The sequence below is a fragment of the Myotis nattereri genome, assembly GCF_964212035.1.
Source record: "Myotis nattereri genome assembly, chromosome: 1".
NCBI lineage: Eukaryota > Metazoa > Chordata > Mammalia > Chiroptera > Vespertilionidae > Myotis > Myotis nattereri.
In genome coordinates, this window is record NC_138075.1 from 12,695,925 (window position 1) to 12,714,636 (window position 18,712).

Consider the following 18,712-nt stretch of genomic DNA (forward strand, 5'->3'; position numbering starts at 1 on the left):
CAGTTTCACAATCAGAGCTAGATCTCAGTTCACGGATCCTTATCTTTAGCTCTCTAGCAACTGAATATCACTTTAGGTTAATTGGGCTTGAAATCAGATACTGGAGATCATGTAACTTTAAATGTCAAAAGTTAAATTTTCTTAAATGTTAAATTGGAGTTATTCAGGCCATGAAAACTTAACCCAAAAGAAAAGCAAAAGTATAAAATAAGATATTCTCTTGGTCAACTATTATTTGTGTAGGCCCTATGCTTGGTGATAAGAATGCAGAGATGAATAAGACAGGTGCCCCACCCTAAGGTTATTTATGTACAGAGTGGAGCAAAATAGGTTGCCAGTTGTTCATATGGAAAATAATACAATAATTTATAAATAATAATACAAGAATAAACTCTGTGCTTGGCCTACTCTCAATTGTTAATCTACTTTTGCCCCACCCTGTATAAAGAGTAGTCAGCGGAAAGAGCATTGAACTTCAGTTCAGACTGACTGTGTTTTCTCAGGCAAATTAGCTATTGCATGGTGATTAAGAAGTGGGCTCCGAAGCCAGATATCCTATATTTGAACCCCTTATCACCAGAAAGGGACCAGGCTGAGGCAAGCCTGCCCCAGCACAGTTTGGCAGCATTCTTGACTTCGTTCAGGAAAGAATTCAAGACATGAATCCAGGTGATTTGGAGAGTAAACTTATTAAAACTTGGGACAGTAATTCTTATCTACCCCCTTCACCAGGAACTGTTACAACTACTATTTTTCCTATTAATGTTTCCTATTAAAGTCTAAACCCTAAAGGCAGGGCTTAGAATAGAACCAACAGTAATAGGAGTGAGCCCAGGGTGGGCTGCTTTTGGCTCACTGAAAACTTAGGCAAGCCCTGGCTGGCCAGCCCTAGGCCTGCACATTGGAAGGTTTCGGCCCAATTTTCCCAACGGAAAAAAGATCCTCGGGTGAGGTTAACAAAAAAACAAAACTAACAAACAAAAAAACAACTTAGGCAACAGGAGGGCTCTTGAGCTTAGGAGGAAGTAAATTGCACACAGGAGGAAAGGGAGGAGCGGGTGTGGTCCAGGGAGGCAGGTGGTGTACTTAAAGGCCACCACAGTCCCTCCCCACTGCATTTAAAACGGGGGATGATGGTGATGATGATATGAGAACAGCGATGATGGTAGTGGCTATTTATGGGCTGGTTGTGGAGATCAAATCAACTTGATTCAAGTAAGGTGTAATTACATTGTTTTTTTCAAAGGAACATAGAAATGCTCTGAGGTGGGAACCAAACAATGTATGCAACCAGGGATCTCCTCAATTTTCTGTCAGACAACATTTATTTCATGCTAGAGCAGTGGCTCCCAACTTTTTTGGCCACGCCCCACCTAAGCAACTCTAAAACCCTGATGCCCCCTCTGTGACACACAATTCTTGTTATTCAAAAAGTGAACTCCTATTCATGTGGAGGAAGCCTAAAAGGCCATTGACTAGGTCTAAACAAGCTTCCAAAGAACATGGCATCCATGAAAGAGAAAAATAAAAGAATGAAAGGACAGTTGAAGTATTGAGGAAGAAATCACTAAGAAATTGTTAAAAAATAATAATATGAAGTGATAAGAAAAAATAGCAAATAAAGTTTCAAAACATAATAGAGAACTGAAATGCATAAATCTGTCACAATATATATTTATATACAGTATAAGAGACCCCTAGAACCGTAAGAAATGCAAAAAATTCACTGTTAACTCATTCTCGAATTGCCCCCCTTAAAAATCAAATTGCCCTCCTGTGGGACATGTGCCCCACGTTGGGAACCACTGTGCTAGAGATAGAGCACTTTGAGGCAGTATCAAAGAAATTGAAGGTTGGTTACATTTTTCCAGTTTCTTGCCGAGGTATTTAATATCTATTGATACTGGTATTTATGCAGACCTGCTTTTAAATACATGCAAGGGACACAGAGTAAATAATGCATATAAACAATAAGTTCAATAGAACCTATCCAGGTGAATAGGTACAGTAGAGGCACAGGGTGGGGCGATTGTGCCCTTGCACAGGGTAATGAGCTCTGCAGTCAGCAGCTCAGGAAAAGCTTCACAGCGGCATGGAATCCTGTGGCCAGGAAAGTGGGTGAGGAAGGAAAGAAGAGGCAAAGGTAGGCTGAGGACAGGTCATCAAGAGTGGGGAGCACCATGCCGTGGAGTTTGCATAGTCAATGAAAAGCCATCAGAGAAGTTTTACCAGGATAAAAACAACTCGAATAACTGGGAGCGAAGTCAGGGAGGTCACTTCAGATACTATTGCAAGAGTCAAGGTGCAAAATGCTGGGAGTAATGCAGATGGACAAAGTGGACCAAATATATTAAAGAAATAGAATGGCCCCCGGCTGGTGTGACTCAATTGGTTGGAGCATCATCCCATACACCAAAAGGTTGTGGGTTCGATTCCCAGTCAGAGCACATAACTAGGTTGCGGGTTTGATCCCCAGTCGGCGCACGTACGAGAGGCAACAGATCGATGTTTCTCTCTCACATGGATATCTCTCTCTTTCTCCTTCTCTCTGCATCCCTCCCTTCTTCTCTCTCTCAAATCAATAAAAACATATCCTGAGATTGAGGATTAAAAAATAAATAGAATCAATAGGACTTGGACACTGATTGGATATGTGGAGGGTATTTATCTAAGAAAAGAGAGAAAGCTAGGCTGTCTCCAAGGTTTTCAGGTTGTGAGTGTATGGTATGGAGGAGAAGGAATGAGTTGAGGGGAAAAAAGAGATTAAATTCAATTGGGGTATAATGATTTCAATGTTTTGGGACAGCCAGATGAAGATGTTCTGTTGATAACTGGACATAGATACATAAAAAGAGGTCAGCGGTAGAGATAAAATTTGACTCATGTACTTATACATCTTTTCAATGGAGAGGATGTGATTTCCCCACTGAGAGTTTGCTTAGAAACTTATAGTCAATTCAGTGAACAGAATATGAGGTTTAGCTATTGGAAGAGCAGAGCGAAAATTTTTATTACTTGCCAATTGCTGATCGTTGGTTTTCTAGGAAATTTGTCATGTAAGAAAGCTCTTGTGTGTGTTTTTTATATTTATTTTGTATTCTGCAATTTATTGGATACTGGTTTAGTCATTAGGAATGCTACCTTCATTACATGCTAAATTCTAGCATAGATGGTATACTGTTTCTGGGTTGTGTACTCAGGGCCACTGCTGTGAAGGTCCATATTTATGAAGGCATAACACATTTTAATTACTGTAACTCTATTTACAAATATTCACTTTTTTTCAGGTCTTCAAATTCATGTGAGCCCTTATTCACAGAAAAACTATTGTATGCTATAAAGTTAGTCACAATCCACTATTATTGGCTTCAAATACTTGAACAATAATTTTTCCTAACCTGGTGGGAAATATTCTGTTAATAGTCTGCTACTCCAAAGCAAAACTCCAAAGCAAAAACACTATAAAACTAGTGACATCCCTGAAAATAAATGAAATGCTCCTCAATTTATGTACGTGAGCTGCATTACACCCACCCCAAATCACTGGCCATCTGCCAGGACCCCTTTCCCTCCTGTGGCTCTCCAATGAAGTTGCCACCTGCTACTTTGGCAAAGGTCTTAAGAAAGTAGAAATTCAGTTCTTAAACATTCCCTTTTGTTCTAACTTTGCTTGTTTCATTCTGAATTTCACAGGCAATTACACACCCACTAAGGTGAGCCATCTCGAATGTCCTTAGAAATATTTATCAAGTCCCTCTGATGCATATTATACAGGACAGCCTGCACAGTTTGAAAGAGAGGTTGATTACATTCAGCTGCTTTTCCCATCAAGCTTCTTGTACTCTGAAAATCAGATTCTGAAGACTGAAAATGAATTAATTTTCAACAATTGAAGTGAGCTTAGAACTCTGTTGGTATACATTTTATTTATGTGACAACCACTTCTGGCTGCATCTTATCCGCATGCAATTGAAAGTGATATGAAAGAGTGCCTTATTTTCTATTCATTGGGAAGGAGTCACGCAGATTCTTTTAAAATCATTTTCTTAAAAAATAGACCTAGAGTCTTTTTTAAGCTAAAACAATGACATGTTGATCAAACCAAAATCAAATGGCATAAGGAATCTGGGTACACATATTTAAAATGCAAAATAAGAGTACTGATTTTTATAATGCAGTATACACTATATTCATACATTCCTGCCTTCTACTCTGATCTGCCACAAGGACACATATACATGTATGAGAAGAAGGCAATGAGTAAGAAAGTATCTTTTTTTTTTAAATATATATTTTTATTGATTTCAGAAAGGAAGGGAGAGGGAGAGGGAGAGAGAGATGGAAACATCAATGATAAGAATCATTGATCGGCTGCCTCCTGCACAATCAGGGATCGAGCCTACAACCTGGGCATGTGCCCTGACCAGGAATCAAACCTTGACCTCCTGGTTCATAGGTCAATGCTCAACCACTGAGCCACCATGGTCGGGCAAGAAAGTATCTTTGATTTGGCTAGGGTACTGCTTTTTAAAAAAAATAAATAAATAAGTTCTGGAATATTCTAACACCACCATCCAAACTCCTTACTAAGTCCTAAATGTCCCACAGATTCTAGCTCCTGGCTACCTTTTTGACCATATCTCACCCCCCCAGTCTAACTTGGTTGTTTCACTTGGGGGACACTGGCCTCCTTGCTGGTTCTTGACTGGGTTAGCAGGGCAATCTTGTGCTTGCTGTTTGCTGACAGCCACACTCTTCCCCTAGACAGCCCCCTGCTTCTCCCTGTGTCTTCTCTCATTTCATAAAGGTCCATACTGAAACGCCACTTCACCAAAGAGGACCTCTTACACAACACCCCCACCTCACTCCCCTACCACATTTTTCTTCAGAGTGCCTACCACAACATGACATAGTGTGGACCATAAGATTACCTTCTCTCTCTACCACTAACTCCTCTTCCCCAGAATGCAAGCACCAAAAGTAGACACTTTGCTGCATCCCAGATGCCTATTCTAGGCACATAAGATGTGCTCAAAAAATGTTTGCTGAATAAATGGAATAGAGTAGAGAAGCCAAAAATGGCTGCGGATATGTGATAAATTAGCATATGATGAACATGGTATTTCTAAACAGTGAGGAAAAGATAGCCTTTTCAACAGATTGAAGGGGACAGCTAGCTTTCTGTTGGAGAAAAAAATATTGAGTCAACCTCACCAGTATACAAAAATAAAGATCTCCTGGAACAAATGGCAACAGTAAAAGAACAAAAGTTAAGACGCCTAAAGTTGCTGTTTTTTGTTTGTGTTTGTTTGTTTATCTTGGACTGATCTTTGCCAAACAGTTACAAAAACCCCAAAATCATCATTGAAAAGACTGACTTATTTGACTATATAACAAATTTTAAACTCCTCTAAAACAAAATAAACTAGGAATGAAGTAAATAAATAAACAAATAATAACCTAAATATTGTAAAGTACATGATAGACAAAAGGTAAACATATAAGAAGTTACTCTGTCTCCCTATTAATCAAGGAAATAATTAAAGTAATAGCTTTTTTTCACTTGGCAGATTAGGAAAAAATCAGAAAGATGAAAACGGTGCTGGAGAAACCAACCCTCTCATCCACTGCAGGTTTATTGGGAATTCTGACAACGCTTTTGGAAAGTAACCTTAAGTTTAAAATACAAAACCCCTTTGACTCAGTGATGTCACTTTTGGAATTTTATCCTTTAGAAAAGAAACACACTTCTAACATTTCTTTAATTTTTATAAGAAGTATTTATGTACTGTTTTTATAATGTTAATTTAAAAAAAGATCATGCCCTAGCTGGTTTGGTTTAGTGGATAGAGCGTCGGCCTGTGGACTGAAGGGTCCTGGGTTCAATTCCAGTCAAGGGCACGTGTCCGGGTTGCGGGGTTGATCCCCAGTAGGGGGTGTGCAGGAGGCAGCCTATCAGTGATTCTCATCATTGATGTTTCTATCTCTCTCTCCCTCTCCCGTCCTCTCTGAAATCAATAAAAAAAATATATAAAAATTCAGTGTCAGTCTCCCAACCTCCGCCCTCCTGTGAACCCCTATTCTTTTTCATTCCCAGGATGTCCTCCTTTGTCCTTATCTACCTATCAATTATTTGGCCCAACATAAATTACTTCTCTCTAAATGTTTGCTTATTCCTGCCAAATATACTTGTGATCTTAAAAGCCAAAGTTCTTACGCCCGCTCATAAGGCCCCACATGATCTACCCCCTCCCTCATCCACTCCATCTCTCTGGCCTGGTCTAATGTCACTATACATTGGCTCAGTTTACCCAAGTGAAAAAGGCTTCTGTTCCTTGAGCAGATCAAACATAGTCCATCTCAAGTTATTCGCACTTATTCTTTCCTCTACCAAGAATGTTCTTTCCCCAGGCGTCCATGTAAATTGATTCCTCGTTTCCCTCATGTCCCACATCAAATGTTTACCTTATAGAGTGGTCATCCCTCACCACCAGGACTAGCTACATAATTTATGGGGCTCAGAAAAAAATGAAAATTCAGGGCCCCTAGTTATTAATAATTTCAAGACATCAACAGGAGCGCCTTAAGCCAATCATGGGACTCTTCCAAGCATGGTGCCCTGTGAGACCGCCTGTCACACACTCACGAAGCCAGACTGGCTGAGAATGTCACATAAAATAGCAACTTCAACCTATATTTCTTATCTCCTTAAAAAAAATAACAACATATTTTTATTTATTTCATAGAGGAAGGGAGAGGGAGGGAGAGATAAAAACATCAATGATGAGAGAGAATCATTGATTGGCTGCTTCCTGCACACCCCCCACTGGGGATGGAGTGAACCACCGGGGCATGTGCTCTGACCAGGAATAGAACCGTGACCTCCTGGTTCATAGTTCGATGCTCAACCACTGAGCCACGCCGGCCTGGCCTCCTCATTTTCTTTACAAAGATAAATATTTACATCATTCTCATTTGTGTTTCCCACTAGAATGTAAGCTCCATGAAATCAGGAATGTTTGTCTCTTTTATTCACTGTCATGTCCCAAGGACTTAGAACAGAGACCGATACACAGCAAACAAGCAATACATATCTGTTGAATGAATGAGTAGTTCGTCATAATACATGGCACAAATTGTGGAAGAAAAGTAGATGAGCCCATATTTAGGAAGCAAAAATAAGATTAGAAGTATGAGTTCACGCTTTTAAGAATGGAATTAAGTGTACAGTCAATGAGTTGTTTGCTTTCTAGGAAAAGGTTCAAAGTGACTACATATTTTCCTGTCACTGTATGTTAAGCCACAGCCACAAAAGGATGACAGCTAACTTTCGTAGTGTTAATAATGTGGTTTTATTGTCTGTTACATGCATTAAGACACTCTAGGATTATGTTGTTTCAACATCTTTTATAATTAGTCCAAACAGTATTTCACAAGATATGAAGCAATAATTATTAGAAAAATTAATGATTATTTAAAATTGTACCAGATCATGTCAATATTCAGTAGTATACTTCCTAAGCTTTTCCTGAAGGTAAATTGTGTTCAGCCACATAATTTATGATTATGTGGCTGAAAAAAGCCATCTCATGTTCTCTTCCTACTACAGTAGAATATTTTCTAAAAAGTGATTTCTGACACTTTTGCTGAAATCTGAACTTAGCACATTGCATTTTTTATTTGTTATCTTTATTCCACAAGGGACAATCCATGATTATATGTAACTAATCCAGACTTCCATTCTATGGTACAGATTTTCATGCAGGAATATTACCAGTCCTTGTGTGTGACATCATTTGAAAAAAAATTCACCTCTGATAACGACAATAACATAGTAACAAGTATTACATAATACCTTTTGTGATGCTGGTCTCCTTTTTGATCTGCCAGTTCATTGGAACTCAACTGAGGTTCCTTTAATGTCTATCAAACTGGGAATTATTTTAATTTAATTAAACTAAGGAATATTCTACAAAATAAATGATCTGCATTCTTCAAAATACCAAGTTGATATTATATAAAAACAATTCAGAAACTTTTCCAGGTTAAAAGAGACATGGAAACTAAATGCAACATGTGACTAGAATTCTGGATCAGATTTAAAAATCCTACATAATAAAGATGTAATATGCAAATGATCATTATGCTGAAAAGCATAACGACCTACCCCATCACAACCGGATCAGCAGGAGGGTGGGGCAGTGAGCTATTAGCGGGCGGCAGAGAACTACAGGAGCAGGCAGGGCACCAAGCTATGAGGGGAGGAAGTGGGAGCTACAGGAGGGCAGCAGCAAGCTACTGGCGCACAGATTTGTGTGCAGGGCTACTAGTTTTTCCTATAAAGGATATTAACTGGAAAAAGGCAAGATTTTAATAAGATCTGTAGGTTAAATAATGGTACTGTATTGATGGTAATTTTATGATTTTGATAATTATTCTGTAATTATGTAAAAGAATGTAATATTAAACAGAAAATACACATGAAAAAGGGAAGAATCATGTCTACAACATACTCTTAAAGCATTAACACATATATATATATACACATGTATATATGTATATGTGTGTGTGCATGTAAATATATACATACACATATATTTACATACACACATAAGGAGAGAGAGAATTATAAAGGAAATGTTATAAATGTTAATATTCAGGGAATCAAGGATGTGGATAAAAATTAAAATATACAAGAATTATTTTTATCATTTCTGTCCAGCCAAAATTATTTCAAAGTTAAAATAAGAAGTTGGAAGAAAAGAAAAACTTCATATCAAAATAAAATAACCGTTTTATCCAAGGTGAGATCCAGTCTAAAACAAATTGATACTTTAGCTTGTGGTGGAAAGTATACAATTGCCTTTCTATATCTGAAGGAATACTACTCTCACATTATAAATGTAAAGATATTGCTTAGAAATAGTGTTTCATTTGTTGGCTAAAATGCTTTCCCAGTAAAGTCTGTGACTTTAAAATATACATGACATTTTACTACAGTCCTGTCCTTTATGTCATAGCTCTATCTTCTTTTATCTCCAATTATCATATCTCCTTTTTTGAGAACTGTACTATATTCAACTAGACTATATTTGCTTCTCTAGGAAATGTCCTCCTCCATCAAAATCAGCTTAAAACTAATCTTTTCATAAATACTTTTCAACTAAGTTTAATTTTTTGCACAACTATGACAAATCTACTTTTGTTTCTTATCTTTTCTACATCCATTTTTTAAAAAAATATATTTTATTGATTTTTTACAGAGAGGAAGGGAGAGGGATAGAGAGCCAGAAACATCGATGAGAGAGAAACATCGATCAGCTGCCTCCTGCACACTTCCCACCGGGGATGTGCCCGTAACCAAGGTACATGCCCTTGACCGGAATCGAACCTGGGACCCTTGAGTCCACAGGCCGACGCTCTATCCACTGAGCCAAACCGGTTAGGGCTCTACATCCATTTTTTAATGCAATAGGTGTTAGTGACCAGTAGAATTCAATAAAGTCTCTTTTGATAAGATTATGTTTACTCTATAATCTATCATTTTTTACTACGGTATTTAATATATACATATATATTAATTTATATATTATTCCCTTGTTTATTTTTTCATTTGTTTTTAAAAATACATCTTTTTCTTGTTTTCCTTTTTCCAACGTACATTCTCCAAAGCACAGACTGAGAGTTCATTTTCCCTGATTACGCCTCCATAGTACCAAGCCCAATCAATGATTCACACGTGGGTGCTGAATTTATGTTTAGGAATGATTAGGATTGTGTTTAGGAATTATTTTTCTTTCTTTCTGTGGCATGCTTTCGAATAGTAGAATTTTTAGTGATAGGCTGGAAGGCATTAGAAACCTGAGAACTTGGAACAAGCCGGCAATAACAGGATAATCGCTACTACAGTTAATAACAATGTCTTTCAGTATCTGTGCCAGCATCCACAGCTACTTCCCTGTTTGAGCACAGTTGTTTCTGGTCCTGAAGGTGTTCTGTTAAAAGCTTATTGAGCAAAAATTTCTCATGTCTTCTTTTATTAGATTGATGTCAAAATATGCTTTTTACTTCTTGCTTATAACTAGTCATACCACTGCTACACTGAGAACGGCAGAACTCTTGGTCTATAGCAACTCCATCCAAACCACTGCACTACGAGACCAAACTAGCATGGTTCTAGCAGCTTCAGGCTATGTCCCTAGACTGACCCCAGTCCCCCTTAAAATGCCTGCCTGGGAATCAGCTCAACATGGCCAGGACAATTTATTTGTTCCAGCCAAAACCAGGTGTTAGACCCCTGAACTCCCTCTTAAAGCAGATATGTCAGAAAGCTTGCAGTTAATTATAAGTCCTTTCTTCTGCCCTTTGAGATGTAAATCTACCACCCCTGTTTCTTCAAGGACTTGAGAGCTGTCTCTTTGAAACACTGGCTCACTCTCTGTCCCTGTATCTGCATAAATAATTTCCCAAAATTCAACATGATAATTGCTAAGTGGAGGACAAGGGTCTAACTTCAGTGGCTGCTTTGCTTCAACTTGCACCACTGCCTCCTGTGGTAAAGATAGAAATTTATTTCCTTCCCGATAAGTTCCAATGAACAAACCCGGGTGTCCTGGTCACAGGGGCTGATGCCCCTGAACACCAACAGTGCCTTTCCCTTCCCACACCCAGCCTGGAAAAGGTCTCCAACCCTTTGTTTCAGGGAAGTTGAGTTCAGCTTACTCTGGACCCTCTTCCCTATTGCAACATAGTCTGACTGAATAAAATATGTCCTTTCCAGCTTAGCCTTGGACAATATTATGTTGCATTACCTGCTTAACTCAATATTCTCAGTGGCTGCAGACATGAATGTTACATGTGGATCACAATTTGGTAGCCTGTCTACTCCGGGAAAAAGCAGGTGAAGCGCTGCAGGTTGGATCTCTGTTGGGAGAGACGTTCCACAGGTCTTCCCTGTTGCTGCACATCTTCTTTGCAGAGGCACTGACTGCCTCTGTTTCTATCTTTTCTAGGATGTTTGTGTAGCGAACAGCCTCGGAGGATAAAGACAGCATCTTCTTCTGGATAAAGGGGAGGTTAGCTCGTGGTCCAGTATAATCAAGAAGATGTCTCCCTTCAGGGCCCTCAGGTCAGGCTTCCCGCCCTTTACAAAAAAGATTTGGGTGCCCTGACCGTGGTGGAGATTCCTCTCCTGTAATGCAGCTCATTGTGTATGCAATTGCTCTCTGGCCCTCTTTGCCTTATCCTGTGGGAATTGGGGCTCAGGGAGCCAGTGGCCCAAAGATCACAGAAGCTAGATGATGCAACCTGGAAATGTGGGCATTCACTGCCAGGGTTGACCAATGGGAATGAGGAAACAGGAGGGAGCTGCATCAGTAAATCCCCCTCCTCTCTCCTTCCTCCTTCCTGGAGCTGCTCTAGGCCACAATTGGTCTTTGCTGTCTCCTACCTCAATCTAGATGAGAAGCCCAGTTTCTCTAGTTTCCACGAAAAAAAAAAAAGTAACCTAACATTTCATGAGTTTAGAAACTTTAAGATTTGAGAGGTTTTGAAGAGAGTTGCATGGAAAAACTGCAGCTTGGCCGTATTTCTGACTTGCTTCCTCCCTCATCTTCCTGGTGCAACAAATTCTTTCTCAATCTTCATGCAGAACAGTTCTGTCCACATTTGGCTCCTCTGGGATCTTATTTTCTATATACCAAGCACCCATTTGGGCAACCCCTTCCCCCCAAACAAATGTAGTTCCCTTCCCATGAGGAATTCTGAGAAAAAAAATTATCTCATTATATGTATATTTTTAAAGAACTTAGAAAACATACCAAGAAGTGTGTAAAATTACCCATCATATTGCAAAATTGCTAACATTGGCATCGTTGTTCCTGTCTTTAATATGTTTCATAATTAGGCTCATTTTGTACATCCATTTTTTATCCTGATTTTTAAAAAATGTTTTATATTCTGTTATGGAAAATTTCCAATGAGCCAACATTTTATTTGAAAACCTAATTTTCAATGATTTTATAATATTTTTCATATGCTCTGAGTCAATTTAAAGTTTCCATATGGTTGGATAGCTTGATAAATGGTAGCTTGTGCCATGATAAATATTTTGGCACATAAATCTTGATCTGCATTTTTAATTATTTTATTAGCAGGTAACTAGATGATAAATTAGCGAGTCAGAGGATGACAGTTCAAGGCTCAAGATGCCTATTGCTAAGTTGTTTCTAGAAAAGTTTCTTGGAAAGGGGATGATATGATCAGACATGATTTTTACAGATAACTCAGATTGCAAAATCTATGGAAAAGACGAGAACTTGAATTGAACTATGGCAATTGGGATTGGGAGAGTCTGGATGTAGAGATGCAGGTGACATTTAGGGATATTTCTAAAATAGAGTCAAAGGAGTTGGTAACTGGCTATAGGGAGGTGCGAAACAGTAAGGAACCAAAGATAACTGCCTAGCTTTCCAACCTGCCGACCTAGGGAAAGTTAGTTAATTAGTTAGTTAATAGACAAACTAAGATCCGTAACTTGGCTTGTGATTTCTTTGTTTGGCCTGCCTGGCATCTGGGGCTAGCTTTAGAATTTTTTTTCAGGGGAGGGTCTTTGGGTGGCAATCTGGTTAGAAGTCTTGTCCTAAAGCTGCATTTATTTAGCAGACACCTGTTTTTTAAATTTAGATTTCATGTGTATTTCGTTATATAAGTTGAGATTGGAAGATGATAAAGCATCAAAGTCAGTCATAGGTAGTCACTGCTGGCATCCATTCCTTCTTATTCTTCTATTCCCACTTCAATTTTCCTTGGGAGGTTCACCCATCTCTCACTCCCCCTCCCTGTGGTTTTACTGCCCCAGGTGCTACTCTGTGGATCCAAGGATAGGCACGTAATTCAAGTCAACCAATCAGAGCCAATGGGGCTGAAGTCTAGGCGTTCCCAAGAGAACTGCTGAGAAGAATGCTCTTCCCACAGGAATTGCAAAGAGGATAGGATGTATACCTGGAGCTACTGGCCATTATTTTGCTTGTCTGGCAATGCAATCAACCCAAAGGGAAGCAGAAGTGAGTTAATCCTGATGACCTGGTTCGGATGGCATCACTTGAGCCCTAGTATCCAAGTGCCATTGATGCAGTCCTATGAGGTATTAAAATTCCCTTTTGATCTCAAGCCATTTTGAGTGAGTCTCTGTCACATACAACCAAAGAAGTCCTGGCTAATACAGTATTGGAGATCGGAAAAGGTTCAAGTTTTCAAAAGTTTCAGCTATTCAAGATAAAACTAACAGGAGTCCTATCATGACTACACAAGTATTCTCATTTATATTTAGTGGCTGACAAAGGTGCATGGGGCATCTATTGTAGTGTCAGGCACTGTGTTAGGCTCCAGACACAAAAACAGGCTAATTAAAGATATGATCACAAAAATGTTTTTATAGATAGCTTATTAAAATATCATTACAACTCCTAAGTTGGTTAAATTAGCTAGCTAGAATTAATAGTGTGAATTTTGGCTTTTAGGTTTCATGTACTTTGCTTTATATTTCTTTTGTAGACATGAGGATAGCTAAAATTGGTAGCCAGCAAATAATTTATTTGCATTAATTTCAGAAATATTCTGGAATAGAAAACTCCATACTAGGAACTCAAGTTTCATGAAATAGATTTCCAAAGGGCATTGTAATATATTTAAAATGCCTAACAATGCCACTCATTGGTATGTGGAATTTGGGGGGGGGGGTCTTTCTCCTGCATTCTGATTTTCATTACTTTCAAAGGGCACAGATAGTGGAATCTCATTTAGCAATAAAAGCTTGATTAAGCATTCTGATGTGACATTAGTAACAGATTATATAAAGTTGTGGTTGTAAGGACTAATCAGGTTTCCCCCCTCTAATATTAATGAAATGTGTCATTTTTTAGTCACTTTTGTGCCTCAGCTGTCTCTTTTGGTCCTGAGTTGTCAGTTGAAGATGGTTTAATTAAGAATATTTTTGCTTCACATTCCACCCTTGGGTCATTAAAAATCGTAATGGAAAATAGGATAATGGAAAAAGAAAATATTTAAATTTGTTATTAATATGAGTACTTAAATATGTATCATGGGATCCAGAATACATTGTCCTGAAAAATCTAAAACACAGGGGAAAGTATTTATTCTTCACCATCCTACATCTCATAAAAATTACATGTAACCAGAAATTAATGTACCACAAATGTATAGCAACAAAATACTCCATCTTTTTCTAAGTTCACTGCTTAAGTTTAAATAATCAACCACTTTTTCTTTTTCTCACCAGGGACTTTCAAGGAACTCACTAGTGAGTTAGCAAACATTATTAAAAAACAAACAAACAAAAAAATCTAGGTGCACCCTGGTCTTATGGCTTCAGAGCCACTTCTTGGGCCTGAGTTTGTTTTCTTTCCAGCAGGTGCCAGAAACCCAATCTACATCCTCACTCCTTTCTGCTAAGATTCTTGTTACCCCTGACCAAAGACAAGCTGCAGAGTGGGCACGTTTCCCCCAATCTTGCTCACTCCTCTCTTCTAATTCTTGGCTGTTCCTGAAAATTAGGACAAGGGCCTCTTCATTACAAGAGTTTTATAGCTAATCACTCTGGGAATTGCAAAAATATAATAAACTTGAGGATGTCTGAAAGCTTGGGAATTTTATGAAGTTCTTACAATCACTTTTTCCTGCATTGTACTTCCTCACCACCCTGTTAGATGCTAACGGTGAACTACAGTGCATTGGATTTCTATTTCCAGCCTTCCTAGCAGAGTTCACCAAATCGGCTCATTTCTTGAAGTTTGCTTTGCATGACATTTATGTAGATTCCTTCCTCTGAGATGGCCCTTCTCCCCTGCAATTGGTAATTTGCTTCTTTGAGGAAGTAGAGGCTGTGTAACATCCATTCTAAGGTATGGGTACCATATAGGAATCATCACCTTTGAGCAGTCACTTCTCAAAAAATTCTCACCCGAGGGCATTTCTATTGATGAGAGAGAGAGAGAGAGAGAGAGAGAGAGAGAGAGAGAGAGAGAGAGAGAGAGAGAGAACTTAAATATGTATCTATTGGTTGCCTCCAATGGAGATGGAACCTGGAACCTGACTGAGAATTGAACTGCACCTTTTGATGCTGCTCCAACCAATCGACAGAGCATAAGCAGCCACTTTCTTGAAAGGATTGTTTATTCTAGCTTTTGTCAGATTTCCAAGTTTTAGTATTTCCCAGGGAAACCAAAGCAGTGATTTTTATTTTTATTTTTTTAAAATATATTTTATTGATTTTTATTTATTTATTTTTTTTTTACAGAGAGGAAGGGAGAGAGAGAGCCAGAAACATCGATGAGAGAGAAACATCCATCAGCTGCCGTCCGCACACCCCCCACTGGGGATGTGCCCACAACCAAGGCACATGCCCCTGACCGGAATCGAACCCAGGACCCTTGAGTCTGCAGGCCAACGCTCTATCCACCCAGCCAAACTGGTCAGGGCCAAAACAGTATTTTTAGACACGGGAGGATTCATATTTGTATTTTATTAATATTTCCTGTTGTAAACCTCATGGCTCTCATTCTGCACTTAAAACCTCTTAAAGGATGGATTTCAAATATTTTATTTTTTGCAGGTGTTGGTTAACCTTGGCCATATTCCCATGAGAAAGGGGTCACTTAGAAAACTGAGTACCAGAGGAACGGGCACAGCCTAGCCAGGAACCCACTGCTGCCAGGGCTTTCGTTAGCGGGCGTTCTCCAGGGTCACCATTCCAAGCCATGACTACAATGCAAGGAGTATCAACAACGTACCGCTGTTCAAAACAGAAATATTTAAAAATTCAGGTACCGTTGCTATGTATTAACAAGTCGGATCTGGCGTGTTATTTTACGACCTAAATTCCTTCAGCTTTGAGGTCACCCACACAAATGAGAAAATGCAGTTAGGGGGTCGGGTTTTATCCTCACTCAGGGTCTGGTGTAGTGAGCAGCGTGAAACAGCAAGAAACACACACACACACTCACACACACACACACACACACACACACTCACACACACACACGCACACACTCACACACACTCACACGCACTCGCACACACACACACTCACACACACACACACACACTCACACACACTCACACGCACACACTCACACACACTCACACGCACACGCACACACACACTCACACACTCACACAGACACACACTCACACTCACACACACACTCACACACACTCACAGACACACACTCACACTCACACACACACACACTCACACACACACACTCACACACACACACACACTCACACACACACACTCACACACACACACTCACACACACACTCACACACACACTCACACACACACACTCACACACACACACTCACACAGACACACACTCACACACACACTCACACTCACACACACACACACTCACACACACACTCACACACACACACACTCACACACACACTCACACACACACACACTCACACTCACACACACACACTCACACACACACACTCACACACACACTCACACACACACACACACACTCACACACTCACACACACACTCACACACACACACACTCACACACGCACACTCACACACGCACACTCACATGCACACTCACACACACATTCACACTCACACACTCACACACACTCACTCACACACACACTCTCACACACACACACTCACACTCACACACACTCACACACACACACACACACTCACACTCAGAATTCGAAGAAGAAAAAGAGCTTAGCATCCCGGTGCTGCTCCTCCCGGCGCAAATGCAGCCCCGTCCTGGTCCCCGGGCCTTGCAACCCAGGCAGGCGCTTCCCGGGCGAGGACACCCAGCGGCAGGGACGGAGTCGCCGAGGGTCCCCGCGACCTGGGGGTCCCCGCGAGGGCTCAGCTCCCCGCGCGCGGGCGGGCGGGGCGCGGTCTGGGCATCGGGGTCGCTCGCCACGCCGCCGGGGAGCGGGTCCGGACGCGGGTGAGCGCGACGGCGCAGGAGCGGCGACCCCGGACCCCGCCGCGTTCCCGAGGCTCCGCGCTGGGCGGGGCGGGGCGGGGCGGGGCGGGGCGAGCGCGCAGCGGCGGCGGGGGGCGGGGGCGGGGCCGCGCGAGGCCGGGTGCTGGGCTCGGGGGCGCGCGGCGCGGGCCCGCGGGGCAGCGGGACGAGGCGGCGGCGGGGCGCGGACGCCGCAGGTGGCTCGGGCCGGGCGCCGGGAGCGCGGGCGGCGGCCGGGGCGTGGAGGCGGGAGGCGGCCCTCGCTCGGCTGCGTCTCCCCCGGGGCGCTGCGGGCTGAGACCAGCGAGCCGAGGCGGGGAAGGGCGCGCGGCACCCCCGGGACGGCCCCCGGCATGTTCCGCGAGGCCGGGGCGGTCCTCCCGCCCGTGGGCTGAGGCGGCGGCGGCGGCCCGGAGAAGCGACATGCACCTGCCGGGCGCCGCTTAGAGGACGCGGCCGGCGGCGAGTCCCGGCCGCCAGCCGGGGGGCTCCCTTCGCCCGGCCGCCCCCCGCCGCCGCCGCGGGCCCGAGCTGGAGCGGCGGAGGGGGCGCCCCGACATGGCGGCCCGGAGCGCCCCGAGCTGCCACCTGCGGCTCGAGTGGGTGTACGGCTACCGGGGCCACCAGTGCCGCAACAACCTCTACTACACGGCGGCCAAGGAGATCGTGTACTTCGTGGCGGGCGTCGGCGTGGTGTACAGCCCGCGGGAGCACCGGCAGAAGTTCTACCGCGGCCACAGCGACGACATCATCAGGTGCCGCGGGGCGGGCGCGGGCGCGGGCGCGGGGGCGGGAGGGGGCGGCCGCCGGGAGCCCTCCCGGGCGCGGTGACCCGGTGCCGCCGGGAGCGGCGCCGCGGAGACAGACAGCCCGCGGGCGCCTCGTCCGAGGCCAGCGGTCCTCCCCCTGCAAACGCCTCTCCGCGTCTTCGGGCGCTCGTCTCCCTCGGGGCGGGGCGGGGACACCCAGTCCGGGGGGCTCCGGGCGTTCGGCGCTCTGGCTGGGTACCCTCCTGCCTCCGCGTTTGCGAAACTGCAAAAAGGTTATTTAGGTAGCAGTTTGCTCCTTTACATCCCGCCCGAGGTTTCTGGTTCAACGGATTCTTCAAGCGCCGGGGGGAAGTCCCGTGCCCGATAGAGGACTGATCGCAACCGGGGGCGCGCACCTCTCGGCCGCTGTCATTAGTTCAGGTTTCGCCGCCCGCGGTTCCTTAGCGATCAGCACTTGCACCCCCAAAGGCAGTGTGGGAATATAGGTGTCATGGGAAAGAAGCTTCCGTTTCCCAATCCCCTGGTTTCCTCCTCTTTAAAGCACCCCTCAATAAGTTCACTTTTGTATTTTGGGCTTACGTTACATTTTTTTAATTTTAATTTTTATTCTCCTTTGGGCGGTATTCCGTGCTTGTTGACATTTCTTTAGTGGATGGTGTCTTTGAAATGTAGGTTTCAGTCAGGGTCTCGGCAGGAACTTTGGTGGCAAATAGAGTTAAAAGCTGCAGAAATTGATGACTGCCTCAAGCACGGCGTACGTGTCGGTGATGGACGCCTTTGCTTAAACTATTTGGAGCATGTGTTTTGTGTGCCGCTTCTGGGTTTTTCATAGAAATTCTGTGATTGGATTTGGTCACGCCACAGGATTTAAATTGGGCATTCCAAATCCAGTATCTGGGTTTGGTGTCTTACAGGCAAGAA

At 42.6% G+C, this 18,712-nt stretch overlaps 1 protein-coding gene across 2 annotated transcripts in view; it reads left to right on the forward strand.

Moving 5' to 3' along the window:
- Positions 1-17,579: 17,579 nt before the first annotated feature.
- The window catches only part of EML5 (EMAP like 5), a gene marked incomplete at both ends in the record, with an annotated part of 107,835 nt that continues 106,702 nt past the window's right edge, over positions 17,580-18,712 (forward strand). For both annotated transcript variants that reach the window (XM_081111714.1, XM_081111713.1), the window contains one exon: positions 17,580-17,776. In XM_081111714.1, the coding sequence (XP_080967840.1) occupies positions 17,580-17,776 (197 nt within the window). The remainder of the gene's footprint in view (positions 17,777-18,712) is intronic.